The sequence below is a fragment of the Lottia gigantea genome, assembly GCF_000327385.1.
Source record: "Lottia gigantea unplaced genomic scaffold LOTGIsca_113, whole genome shotgun sequence".
In the NCBI taxonomy this organism is placed as follows: domain Eukaryota; kingdom Metazoa; phylum Mollusca; class Gastropoda; family Lottiidae; genus Lottia; species Lottia gigantea.
Window position 1 is genome coordinate 193870 of NW_008707077.1, and position 12795 is coordinate 206664.

Genomic DNA, 12795 nt, shown 5'->3' on the forward strand with positions numbered 1-12795 from the left:
TACAATTCCTTGTTTGAAGTAATTTTAAAGGAATTGTGCGATGTAAGTACATTTCTAGTACTTCTGAAGACTATTTACATATAATCAAGAATAAAATCACCCCAAACATGGCCCATCTGTCCCTTTAATAAAGCAAAAAGGACTTTGCACCCAGTCAACTGTATTACACATTTATGTGTACAACAAGGAAGTTTTAATCCGTTTATCTCGCGTATTGGTGGTCATATTTCTAAACTTCGAACAAATGTATGGATTGAGATATCATTAAATCAAAACTAAAAATTCAGTCTTTCTTGTCGATTTTTTTCTCATTAACAGACATTGAAAACACAGGCTAGGGTGCAGTGGATATACAAAGGGAAGGGGAGGGGGCATATCTCAACCTCGAAAGTTGTCCCCCTATTAATTCATCTGCCGCCTACCCCTCTTCCAGTCTCGGGAGGTTGGCAAACTTGACTGGCTCTTTCTTGTTACCAGGATCTCGGGGCAACCTTCTGAATGTTAAAGGGTACTAGCCTCGATGGGGGGTCTGAGAGGCCTCCTCCTGGAACAATTTTCTAATCTTTGAAGGCTGAGAATGCATTTAACGCGATATTGGCAGTGAAAGTAGTATATTTTTTTTTTTATGTCCCGAGGATGGGGACATCCTCCTGATATGTCCTAAATACAATACCCTTAGGGAAAAAAATATCCTTTTACAATAATTGATGTTCTCCAGGAGGTAAAATATTCTGATTCATATAAAACGGGAAATTCCCCTTTACCTTATCGTGAGATATTATATTATATATATCTATTACCACAGACCCCACATATCGATACCCCGATATCTATCATTTTAAAAACCAACATTACATTACATATTTGTTTAAACCTTATTTATTGGGCCTGTATACATAAAGGATATAATTGAGAAGAAATTTTGAAGATGGCGACTCAACATAAACATGAAATGTTCATCAAAAGTAAAATTGGTTTATGTATTTTAATTTTGTTTCTGGGATTTTTACCTTTTGTTGGTAAGTTAAGATAAAATATATTTACGCTCGAGGTAAATTTGAATTCTTTTCAATAACACGATAAAGAGTTGTGTTGAATTTATCAAAATAGGACATAGCTGTATAAATAATTAGGTAAGTATTGTGGCCTAAAGTAGTATACAGGTATAAAATAACAGAATTTGTATTGATTATTCCAAAATATATAACAGAAAAATATAAGAACTGACAATGGTACACCACAGTTACTGACAGAAAGATTCTGGAACATTCCCCATTATATCCTCCTTTCGATTTCCGCATGTGTGATGTACAATGCGTGTGATTTCATGACTTTCTCTTAGGTTTTCTTCGTAATCTTTTTCATATTGGAGAGACTAGCCTGACTGAATAGAATGAATTTAATTAAGATTTTACACAATTGGTATTCGTAAACTGTTATAAGAAATACCCCAAAATGTCTGTAATTAGTTTTCATTGAAATTCATTCATCATTGAAATCATTTTACATTTGAAAAAAGTTTGCTGTTTTGAAATATTCAGGTATTATAGGCAAACTATGTCTCAGAATATTATGTTCATGCCTATAAAGTTTTTCCTATAATATAATGGTCAAGCCAATAAATTTTACTTGTATTTTAGCCATTGTTCTAGGGTTATGATATGTTAAAACAAAATATCATCAATCACTGATTTACGGTTTTATCTATACATACTAATATTTGCTAATAAATCATTTTATTCGGTGAGGTCGAAAAATTTGACAATACGAAACTACGTGACACAGACACAAACATAGATATCCACCATAGATATCACACCGCGGTAGGCGGTTGGCTTTTAAAACCCACCCTCACAAATTGATCAATTCTTTTTGTATACAAGGTTTGAGATAGAAATTTGGATCTGCATATATGTAAAGCCCCAGAAAAACCAGATCTGTATGTGTAAATTTCAATAACCTCAAAATAATATGAGATTATTCAAGATAGCTAGAGAGAGAGAAAGATTCTGACGCAATTCATTTTTCCATTCTTTAAGCCGGGACTTAATTCACACCAACAAGTTTTGCAAGTTTTTTTAAGGCGTGGAAAACATTTTGTCGATGCGAACTGCTGAACTGAGAATTGAGATAATAGGCTACTATCGTTTTACTTTTGTTTAGAAAAGTATTTTAGTTTAAGTAATGTATTTTTAATTATTACTATTATACATCAGAAAGTGAATCACATCCACATACGCCCGGTATATGATTGATAAAAATAAAAATCAGGTTGAAATGTAGTTTTAGAATCTTCACAAACTCTTTTTTGGTTTTCATTTGGTATCAATATGTTAACATATTTGAAAAATAAAAACTAAAGGTATGCCTAGAGTATAGGGAATCAGGGATCTGTTTTAAATTTTGAAATTGTTTTCCAATTGTACCAAATTTTAGAAAATGTGTTTATTTCAAAATCATATCTATGTATTTACTTCTTTGCATGTAAAGAGATCTACTCATTTGGTCATGCATATACGGAAGCAAAACACAAAAAAAACCAACTTTGTTCGTGTAGGGTATTTTCATGCCCTGGACCTTGATGAAAAAATAATTGGACCATATAAGATTGCAAATGCTCCATAAATAATCAAAACTGAATGTCAAAGATTAATTGAGATAAAGTTAAACTTCTTCTCTACTCTTTTGCACGTCCTGCTTGTAATATAGATAGCTTGCCAGACAATTCAATATACGCCCACTCGTAGTTTTAATTTTAAACAAGAATATTTAGCAGAACGGCAAAAATCAACTGGTAAGAAATATTCAACCTTCAGTCACCGTCAGTCATACTCTTCTTTCACACTTTTAGTTTTCTATAGTATTCTTTCTAATGATAAATAATACATTCGTTCAAATCTATCAAGAATTTTTTCCTCTGAAGTGTTCGCGTGCTTTTCAAAGGGGAATTACAGTAACTATATATTGGCAGATTTTATTATGATTAATTTATCCCAGTTTCATTTAAATCCTCCAAGAATGCGCATATTATACTACAGTGTTGATCGTCTAAGAATCGAACGTGTTTCGCAGAACAAGGGCAATAACTCGTATTGATGTTCAATAGAATTCATCCTTTCCTAACCAAGTCAAAATCCACCAAGAATTGTGTCTACTAGAACAAGCAATTGTGTACGGAAGGAAGGACGTGGATGAGGCTAAAACAAGAGAACAGATTACATTCTGGGCGGACACATTCAATATTATGTTTCGTGGTCTAATGCAAAAGGCACAAAAATACCTGTGTTTTTATTAATAACATTTCAATCATGAAAAACAAAAATTAATCGTAAATTCACAATTTTGTATGAATTTTCAAAAATGTAAAAATATGAAAGCAGCCTAAGTCAAAGTGACGAATTTTAAAATTTGTCTTATAACTCAAACTTGTTCAGTTCAATAATGTCATTTATAACGTTTAGACTCTTTATCATGGATTATCGTACATCTATTGCTATTTTAAAGAGCTCTAGGACATATTATTTTGAAAAAATAACCTAGTCATAAGGTACATACAAATATCTATCTTCAAGGGGCAGTCTGATTTATTCGTATGTATAAAAAAAAATTGTGCAAGAATTAAAAAAAAAAACTATGCACCAAAATCCAGAGGAAAGTATCAGAGAGGTTTAACTTAAAACGCCTCGTTATTAATATTATTTTAGAACTCCAAAACTAGTTAAAAGGTTTACGTTACGTTTTCAGTTGAATTATGGAAAAGAAAATATACTCCAAACTGTTAAGAAATATGCCTCCCACTTATCCTTCAACTAACAAGTTGCCTAGCAAGATACGCCCACTTTCCTGATATATTTTAAGTATATCAAGGGCAGTCACCTATCTGTGTCAAATTATACTTGCAATTTGTTCGAGATATTGTTGATTTAAACACACATTATTTAATAAAATTCTGACATAACCTATCAATTCTATCGTCAAAAAATGTTGATGTGTATTTACTAAGTCAAGAGCAATAACTCAAATTCCGTTTCATTTAAATTGGATGAAAACTGTAGTCTCACAACCAAATTTTGACGCGTTTTTCTTAAGTCAAGAGCAATAACTCAAAAACCGTTCATCGAAAGATCGTCAAATTCGAACTTGTCTAAGATCTCATTAATATAAATGATCACACCAAATGTAACTCAAATCAGATAAAAATTGCGTTCACAAGCCAATTGTGGACGGACGGACAAAACGGATTGACGGACGGACGGTCGGACGGACAGGAGCGATGACAACATTATAATGTCGGCGTATAAAAATAGCGATGACCATCGTTATACGCCCACAATTTTATTGTCGTACGGGAGGTTGACAAGAGCTATCAATAAAGAGAATGTTCAAGACTCAAAATGTGATCCGTAGATCTTTGGAAGCAATATGTTTGATGTACAACTTCCTAATTTTGCTTATACACAGGCCTGTAGCTACAGGAGGGAAGGGGTTACGAGAAAGGCAATGCAGAAGAATCAGGTTTGGCTACGGGCCTCTTTACACTGAAACAAACTTTTGATACTAGTAAAATCATTTTATGAATCATACAAATAAGAACTGCAACTGTTTTTATACCAGACCAGCTTGTAGGCCTTGCCATTGAAATCATCAGAAATTAACAAGACTGTCTAAAAGCATGGTAAGGGAGAGTCTCGACGATTTCCTCCATACAGGACGGCCTTCACAGATACGTTCCTTATTAACTTCCTCAAGTGAGCAAATTCTTTCGTAAGATTAAATTCGCCAATAAGGGCTTAGTTTAACAAGACTTCTGAACAAATATAACAAATCTTGTTTCTTGCATCTTGGCTGATTTATGCATAAATTGGTCTGCTTATATCTCATGATGTTGACCTGTATAATAGTGGTGGGTGTCGGGCGCGAAGCAGACCATGCTTACTCTTTTCGAAACACCTGACGGTACTTCTCTTTGGTGGAGTCCACTACTCTATTACTTTTTCCCTTGATTTTGCCATACTTTGGACGAGATTTTGATTAACGGAATTGTCTTGCTTGTACGGATTTTTATTAGACAAGTTTAAAGCAATAGACGAAATGAAAAGATATTGGCATTTGCATACAATCACACATACAGTTATTGGCAGAAAGTCAGTATTTTTCCGATTATCCACATGCTTTCCAATCACTATTTTACTAACTTTTACTATTCCTCGAATGTGATATGACTTTTAATCGTTATGGAGTATTTGTATTTATATATTGTTATGTCATCCTGTCATCATGTACCATATATTTTTATAACTGTCGTTATGTTATCACGTACATGGTAGAATAAATATCATTATTATGTACATGGGACTATCAAAGGTTACTTTCACTACACTCCACTTGAAATATGCTGTTGAACAATAAATATCTTACTTGATATTTCATAAACAAACCCGATATTTCCCATTTTAATATCTTTTCACTTATAATAGTTAAATTGCAGTGAAATTAAAAATACCGATTGTCATCTTAAAAAGATTTTGAATGCCTCACTGAGACAGTTAATCGATAAATGAATACGTTTGCATACATGTTTTTAGCTTTTTTCTTCGGTTGAACACAGTAAGCTTTTGTACAGCTCACAATACACTGCAGTGTTTTCGTTTTGAAATCAGTGGTTCAACTCATTTTATTGAATAAGGACAAAATATTGCTCTAGATAGCGCCTCAGCATACGTTATGAACTATTTTTAGTTGTGTGTTAACCATTTAGATACTAGCTTTTTTTGGTACATCTTAGGAGTGGGTGTCCGTGGACTTGGTTGAACAAGTCCCTACTGTAGTTGAGCCACTGTTTGAAATGTAACTTGTAAGGATGGAAGTTCGGTTCATGCAGAATAATTTTATTTGATTTTAAATTTCAGAGAGTATATTATGTTATCAATGTGCCGATGGAAGTAAAACTGGCGGGGATTGTAAAAACGATTTAAAAGGCTTGGTTAAATCTTCACTTGGTGACGAAGACAAGGATATTGAACCTATAGATGGAGTTTTCTCTAAAAATTGTTCAACAAGCAGTACATTAAATAACAGTCTGGATTTTTGTGTCATTGAAACCTTCATGTCTGCTGGTAAGTTGCTTCATTTTTTCAATAGATAGGTCACAGAACCATGATATATATATATATATATATATATATATATAAAATCAAGGATACCTGTATATGAATAGAAAGTAGATGTGTTCTAATGACTTGGAAAAATACCAGTTTCTCTCACATAATTAATTCGAATTCAGCTAAATAAGAAGAGAATTGCCATCAGAATTAGAATGAGTGTCGGATTAAGAAAGGTCAAAAAGTATAACTCTTTACCAAACCTAAAAGAGATAGGTTCTATGATAACGTCCAAGAACGTCCATAATAAAAATCCAGCATATATCGGGTGGTCAAGAAAAAACACTTTTACTTCCATTTCAGGATTTTTCACATCAAAGCCAACACCTTTCATTCTACTTTCAGGTGATTCGAAAAGTTTCTTGAGAGATTGTAGCGACGGAAGAACATTTTCTTATTCTGGTGAGTTGAAAGGTTTGGACAAATTGGAACAAATTGAGGCTGATAATGAAACTACCTGTATCTACAGAATGACAAACAATATTCATATTTGTATTACATTGTGTACTACAGACTTCTGTAACGGACCACAACCCAACGAAACAGTCAATTGTACAGATAACGCTACGTGTGCAGCAGGACGGCCATTATGGATGGGTTCCAGTACTATGATTGGTCCATTTTACATCCATCCAATTATGTTTCCTATTTTAATTTATATCTTTAGTGTTTTTGTATTGAATTGAATTCTTCTGTGATAATTTTCCCTAAAAAAATGTGTTTGCAACTGCAGCCCACTAGCATTCTTGACTGTCTGTATCACCTCAATCATCCTAAATAAGTCAGTTATTTCCCTTACATTAACTCAGAATCCATTGAAAAGCCAATGGGAATAATCTTCCTGACGTTTACTATCGGAAACTTTAAATACTTAAATCGGTTTTATTATTTAGATAAGATAATACTATCTGAAAGCTATGACCGGCCTTCAATTCAAGCTATTCATTTAGAGAGAAAAAGCCTATCACATTTCTTTTAGTACAAATAAAACGTAACGTATTATCTCGCTTCTTAGCGCATAAATTTACTCTCGTTATGTTCAAAGAACATTCACTACTCTCAATATTTCAAAGAACATTCATTCGATAAATAACAGGTAAACATTGCTAACGTATATTTAGAATATCTGGCTGATTATTGGTGATATCATTGTATTAGTATCTTATCCCCAAATGATACAAATAATTACCACTTGGTGAGATAATAATTTACTGACTGGCGTTTTAAATGACCTTCCTCTGTACTATACTTATTACGTACATAAATAATTTAACTTCTCATTTGCGACATATTCTAGAAATAAAACGAAAGTAGTCATTCATTATCAACTGTCTTTAAAAATTTATATTCCTTTTTTCTTCCTTTCAATCATGTCTCAGTGAAGGTCTACAAACATTACTCAGAGGTAGAAATTACCACTGTTTTAACGTTTCGAGTGGGAAAATATATGTTTTCTCAAATAAATGTATTCCATGAAAAAATGTATTCCATAAAAGAATGCATTTCACATTTTGATAAATTATGTGTAATTTCAGTAGTATTGATCCTAGTTATCACAACCAGGTATTGTGACATTCAATTTTTTTAAAAGTGACCTATACCATATCACGTAAATTGTTCAGATCACACTCATTAAAGCGACAGAGGCGTGATTTGAATATATGTAAGTTGTCTTCAAAAGTAGCCTACTACAAATTTACGAAAATCGTATAATTCCTTCAAAAATATCTCAAACTAGGAATTTTACTTACTATTTAAATATATATGTCCTTTCTAAATATCATATCTAATATTAAATTGACGAGTCGTTATTTTAACATTTAATCGCGAATAATTCTGCAAAAACTCAAATTTAGCTTAGCTAAAAAAGCCTGTTTCTAAGACTAAAGTATGATTGGTAAAAAATTGGCGCACTTGTTCCTTTAAGCGAAGAGAAACAACGCAAAAAAGCATGATACATTGTACAGGAAGAGAAATATAATTATATATATATATGTACATGTATATATAATAAATTATTTTCACTGTTAAAATAGTGCCCAATATATCAATTGTAGAGCGATATATAAATACCACTGTTAAAATAGTGCTCAATACATCAATTGTAAAGCGATATATAAATACCACTGTTAAAATAGTGCTCAATACATCAATTGTAAAGCGATATAGAAATACCACTGTTAAAATAGTGCTCAATACATCAATTGTAGTGCGATATAGAAATACCACTGTTAAAATAGTGCTCAATACATCAATTGTAAAGCGATATAGAAATACCACTGTTAAAATAGTGCTCAATACATCAATTGTAGTGCGATATAGAAATACCACTGTTAAAATAGTGCTCAATACATCAATTGTAGAGCGATATATAAATACCACTGTTAAAATAGTGCTCAATACATCAATTGTAAAGCGATATAGAAATACCACTGTTACAATAGTGCTCAATACATCAATTGTAAAGCGATATAGAAATACCACTGTTAAAATAGTGCTCAATACATCAATTGTAAAGTGATATAGAAATACCACTGTTAAAATAGTGCTCAATACATCAATTGTAGTGCGATATAGAAATACCACTGTTAAAATAGTGCTCAATACATCAATTGTAGTGCGATATAGAAATACCACTGTTAAAATAGTGCTCTATACATCAATTGTAAAGCGATATAGAAATACCACTGTTAAAATAGTGCTCAATACATCAATTGTAAAGCGATATAGAAATACCACTGTTAAAATAGTGCTCAATACATCAATTGTAGTGCGATATAGAAATACCACTGTTAAAATAGTGCTCAATACATCAATTGTAGTGCGATATAGAAATACCATTGTTAAAATAGTGCTCAATACATCAATTGTAGTACGATATAGAAATACCACTGTTAAAATAGTGCTCAATACATCAATTGTAGTGCGGTATAGAAATACCACTGTTAAAATAGTGCTCAATACATCAATTGTAGTGCGATATAGAAATACCATTGTTAAAATAGTGCTCAATACATCAATTGTAGACCGATATAGAAATAGAAATAATATCTTAAAAACCTAAGAACTTAAAAAAAATGTTGTTATTACTCAGTTTCAGATGAAGGTGTTTTCAGGTTCTGTTTTAATATTTTTATACATGTATATATATATATATATATATATCATGCAATTTGATGTATCACCCAAAAATACGACCAAAAAGATCTTTAAAACTACCAGTTGAAAATCCTGCAATGTTCGTAAACCATTAAGTTTTATGAATATTTACATATTCTACATGTATGCGTAATCGAGCACTGATGTGGAATTTGCGCAATAAATCAAACTAATACCTATTACCATATTACAAAAACGATTTATGAAAAGTCTTCGATCCATGAAGTAAGTCTATAAAGACAGTGTTTAGAGTGACAAATATGAATTTAAACATTATACTGAATGGTAAAGTTTTGGCAAAAAAAAATGTGCATAATTGTGTTACATCTTATACCGAGTAACTCTCATTTCCATTTTTCAAAAATTTAAAATCTCAATTTGTTTTTTTGAATAACGGGGCTTGTTCTTGTGGTTTGTTTTCTCAGAATTAAGTGTAAAAACTTACATTATATCAAGACAGGGTGATATACAATTATAGATTTTATAGAAGTATTTAGAGAGAATGTTGATAGTTTAAGAATTTAACAGCTCATCATAACACATTTACCCAGGTGTCAAAGCTAAAATGTAATTAAACAAGAAAAAAAGGACCCCACCCCTTTTATATTTCTTATATATAGTTTCAAATTTCTCTTCATTCACGAGTCGTTGGATAAATAGAGAAGAAATTATGAACGGGAAGTTTTGAATAAATGTTACATGTGTAGGTGTAGGGTAGGCCTACTCGATTAGAGTTGATTTGAATCAACTACAAGGTGACTTAGTTTATCTAGTGGGAAACTATAGATAAATAATTGTAGTATTTAATATTAATAATTAACAACATTTCAATTATAATATGCCTAATCAATATCAAGTTATTTAAAGGGACAGATATGCCATGTTTTTGGACCAATAATTCTTTAGTCTCAAAAGCGGATTTTTTTAGCTAAGCTTATCAGCGATAGTGTTCACAGCTCACCATCGAAATTTGAGCCTTCAAACCCATGTGTGACCAGAATTATTCAGGAGTTATGCGATTCACGTACATTTCTAGTATTTCTGAAGACTAATTACAAGTATTCCAGATCAAAATCAATCCAATGGCCAACCTGTACCTTTAAGGCCCAATTGTAAATTGATTGTTAATAAAGCATATTTTGATTATTGGCCTTATTCTTCTTGAATGTAGTACTATCTCTTTACCAAATGACAAAATACTTTAATTTGAAAGCAAAAAATATAAGCGGACTTATCAGAAAACATATAATTTCAAACTGTACATAAATCGGAAAAGTAATAATTGGAATGTTGATCTACATGAAATTAATGTTGAGAAAATAGTATGCTGAAAATACAAACCCTCAAAAACCCTGGATGCTGTAAGCTACTGTGCATTGTTAGCATTACCATTTCTGTAGCATGCCTTTTTGCTCGAGTAAGTCAAGAATGCTCGATAAGATACTAGTTTATTGTACACATGGACAAAAACAGAAGATTGAAGGCAAGCGTCTTTTTAAAAAAGGGTAATACAAATTGTATAAAGGGCCTGACAATCTCCGTGGTAAACGCCTGTAAGTATTTGGTTTCAATTCATTACTTAAAATGGGAGAGTCTCTCACAGGTCCGCGAGTATATAAATTGTCACGTTGTCATGTTATCTACCCCGCTGGAAGCGAACGTTAACTTGTCATCTACCAACCAACTAACCATGTCATCTACCATATTCAGTTTTGCACTTTGCTTTGGTACCATAGCTATTGGAAATAGTTCTCATGGTATGACTTTGCGTCGTTGCTGAGCTGCTACAGCGATGGAATATTAGCTCAGAGCATGTGAGATCGCCACGGAATTATGAATATTTTTAGACAAGCGTCGTAACTTCGCAATAGAAGTGAAGAGCGCCGAGCCCATATATTTTATAAGAACGCAAGTTTATAGCCGAGTAGAATTTTCGATTTTTATCGCTTTTTCTTCACTTTTGCCGGTGACCAAGTACATTTTAGTCCCCGTAAGATTGCAAATGGTCGCAGTCCGGTATGGGAGGGTCAATTAGGAATACCTGACTCTTGTTGGTGTTCACCATCTCGGAATCTACTTCAGGGAGTTCACATAGTTTACAACGTACTGTTGAGAATATAAATCGATAGGCTATTTAAGCCTAAAGTACTTCCACCTAGTTCATTGTGTTTATGAATATGCAAGCAACTTTTAAGTTGACATGCTTATTATCCGTAGAGAATAGGTTATATTATGTAATCTGTATTATAGGTTAGTGATTTCTAATGCAAGACATAACACTTACTTGATTTCATAGGCTTAATGAATTCCTGATTGTTTTTTTCTTAAAATTATAATTGATTCCACCTGGTAAAACCTTCGTTTGAGCGCACATGACTGAAGTTTTAGTGTTTCATACATTCGCAAAATACTTTTTTTTAAGTATTGAAACTAACGAAGGCATGCAGTCAGCAAATAAGCTACTTATTATACCCTTTGACATCTATCTCTTTTCATTTCAGTAATCTAAGTCCTCGTCATCCTTCCTCATATGAAAAGTTCATTAGCTGCTACCAATGTTTCGCCAAAATGTTGTTTTGGATTTCGGGTCACGTTTTCCGGTTCGGATCGTTAGTACTTGGTTTATTTATTCGACATTAAATCAAATAACAGTCTTTCTTTAAAACAACTGAGTATCTCTGTTTTTCAGCAGCTCGATAGCTCTACAGTTCGACTCTTTATGTTCATCTTATGCAGTGAGAATTTTGTCTGCATCTCAATTCAACAAATATCACCTGATGTTAGGTTCTTTCACAACTCGATATCTCTCGAGTTCAATTATTCTATAACTCAATGTTTTGTTTAGTTATTTATAGCTTATCATGGTTAAGCTCTTAAGAAGCTCAATATCTTTCTGCAGTTGAGCTCTTTAGGAGTTCGGTAGTAAGTAATACCTCTGGTCATATCTGTGCTGAAAAGTTGATTAACATCTACAGCTCAATTACAAGTTCTATATGCAGTCCAGTGTCATGTTGATTCTTATCTAAGGATATCTATGCTGATTGCTTAGCAGATCAGTTGGGAAATAATTATCCATATTGTTCAGTTCAGCTTGCTACCTTTCAGTTCAGTTCATTGACAGCTTGCTACCTTTCAGTTCAGTTTATTGACAGCATGATCTCAATTAAACTTTTAGCTGTCAGATAGTTTGATAGACTTTGATAATGTTCATAGTTTGATACCTATAAGCAACTCAACTATTTTGTTGTTCTGCAGTTCAGTCTTGTAAAATCTTGACCAATCTCTCCGCTGCTCTTAATATATCTGGAGATCAGAATTTTGCACGTCCTTTTCAATGAAAATTTTAAATAACCCCTCTCGACATCTTAGTGCTTTTTATATGGCCATCTTTTTAATCAATGTAAAATGAGAACATCGTGTCTGGCAACTCCTGATTATTTATAGTATTATCAAATTAAATAGAGGAGATAACCCA

The 12795-nt window shown here is 32.6% G+C and overlaps 1 protein-coding gene across 1 annotated transcript; it reads left to right on the plus strand.

Moving 5' to 3' along the window:
* The first annotated feature begins 916 nt into the window (after positions 1–916).
* Positions 917–6870, plus strand: LOTGIDRAFT_237645 (hypothetical protein). Its single transcript, XM_009047513.1, has 3 exons — positions 917–1019; positions 5910–6116; positions 6507–6870. Exons 1-3 carry the CDS (start codon positions 929–931, stop codon positions 6845–6847), a joined length of 639 nt encoding a protein of 212 aa, XP_009045761.1. The 5' UTR covers positions 917–928; the 3' UTR covers positions 6848–6870.
* Positions 6871–12795: the final 5925 nt, after the last annotated feature.

What these genes read in the sequence shown, in the direction of transcription:
- LOTGIDRAFT_237645 (XM_009047513.1), top strand. Translation starts at nt 929, where the DNA reads ATGGCGACTCAACATAAACATGAAATGTTCATCAAAAGTAAAATTGGT. An exon ending in GGGATTTTTACCTTTTGTTG is followed by an intron (nt 1,020 to 5,909) that starts GTAAGTTAAGAT and finishes TTTAAATTTCAG; the next exon opens with AGAGTATATTATGTTATCAA. An exon ending in TGAAACCTTCATGTCTGCTG is followed by an intron (nt 6,117 to 6,506) that starts GTAAGTTGCTTC and finishes TTCTACTTTCAG; the next exon opens with GTGATTCGAAAAGTTTCTTG.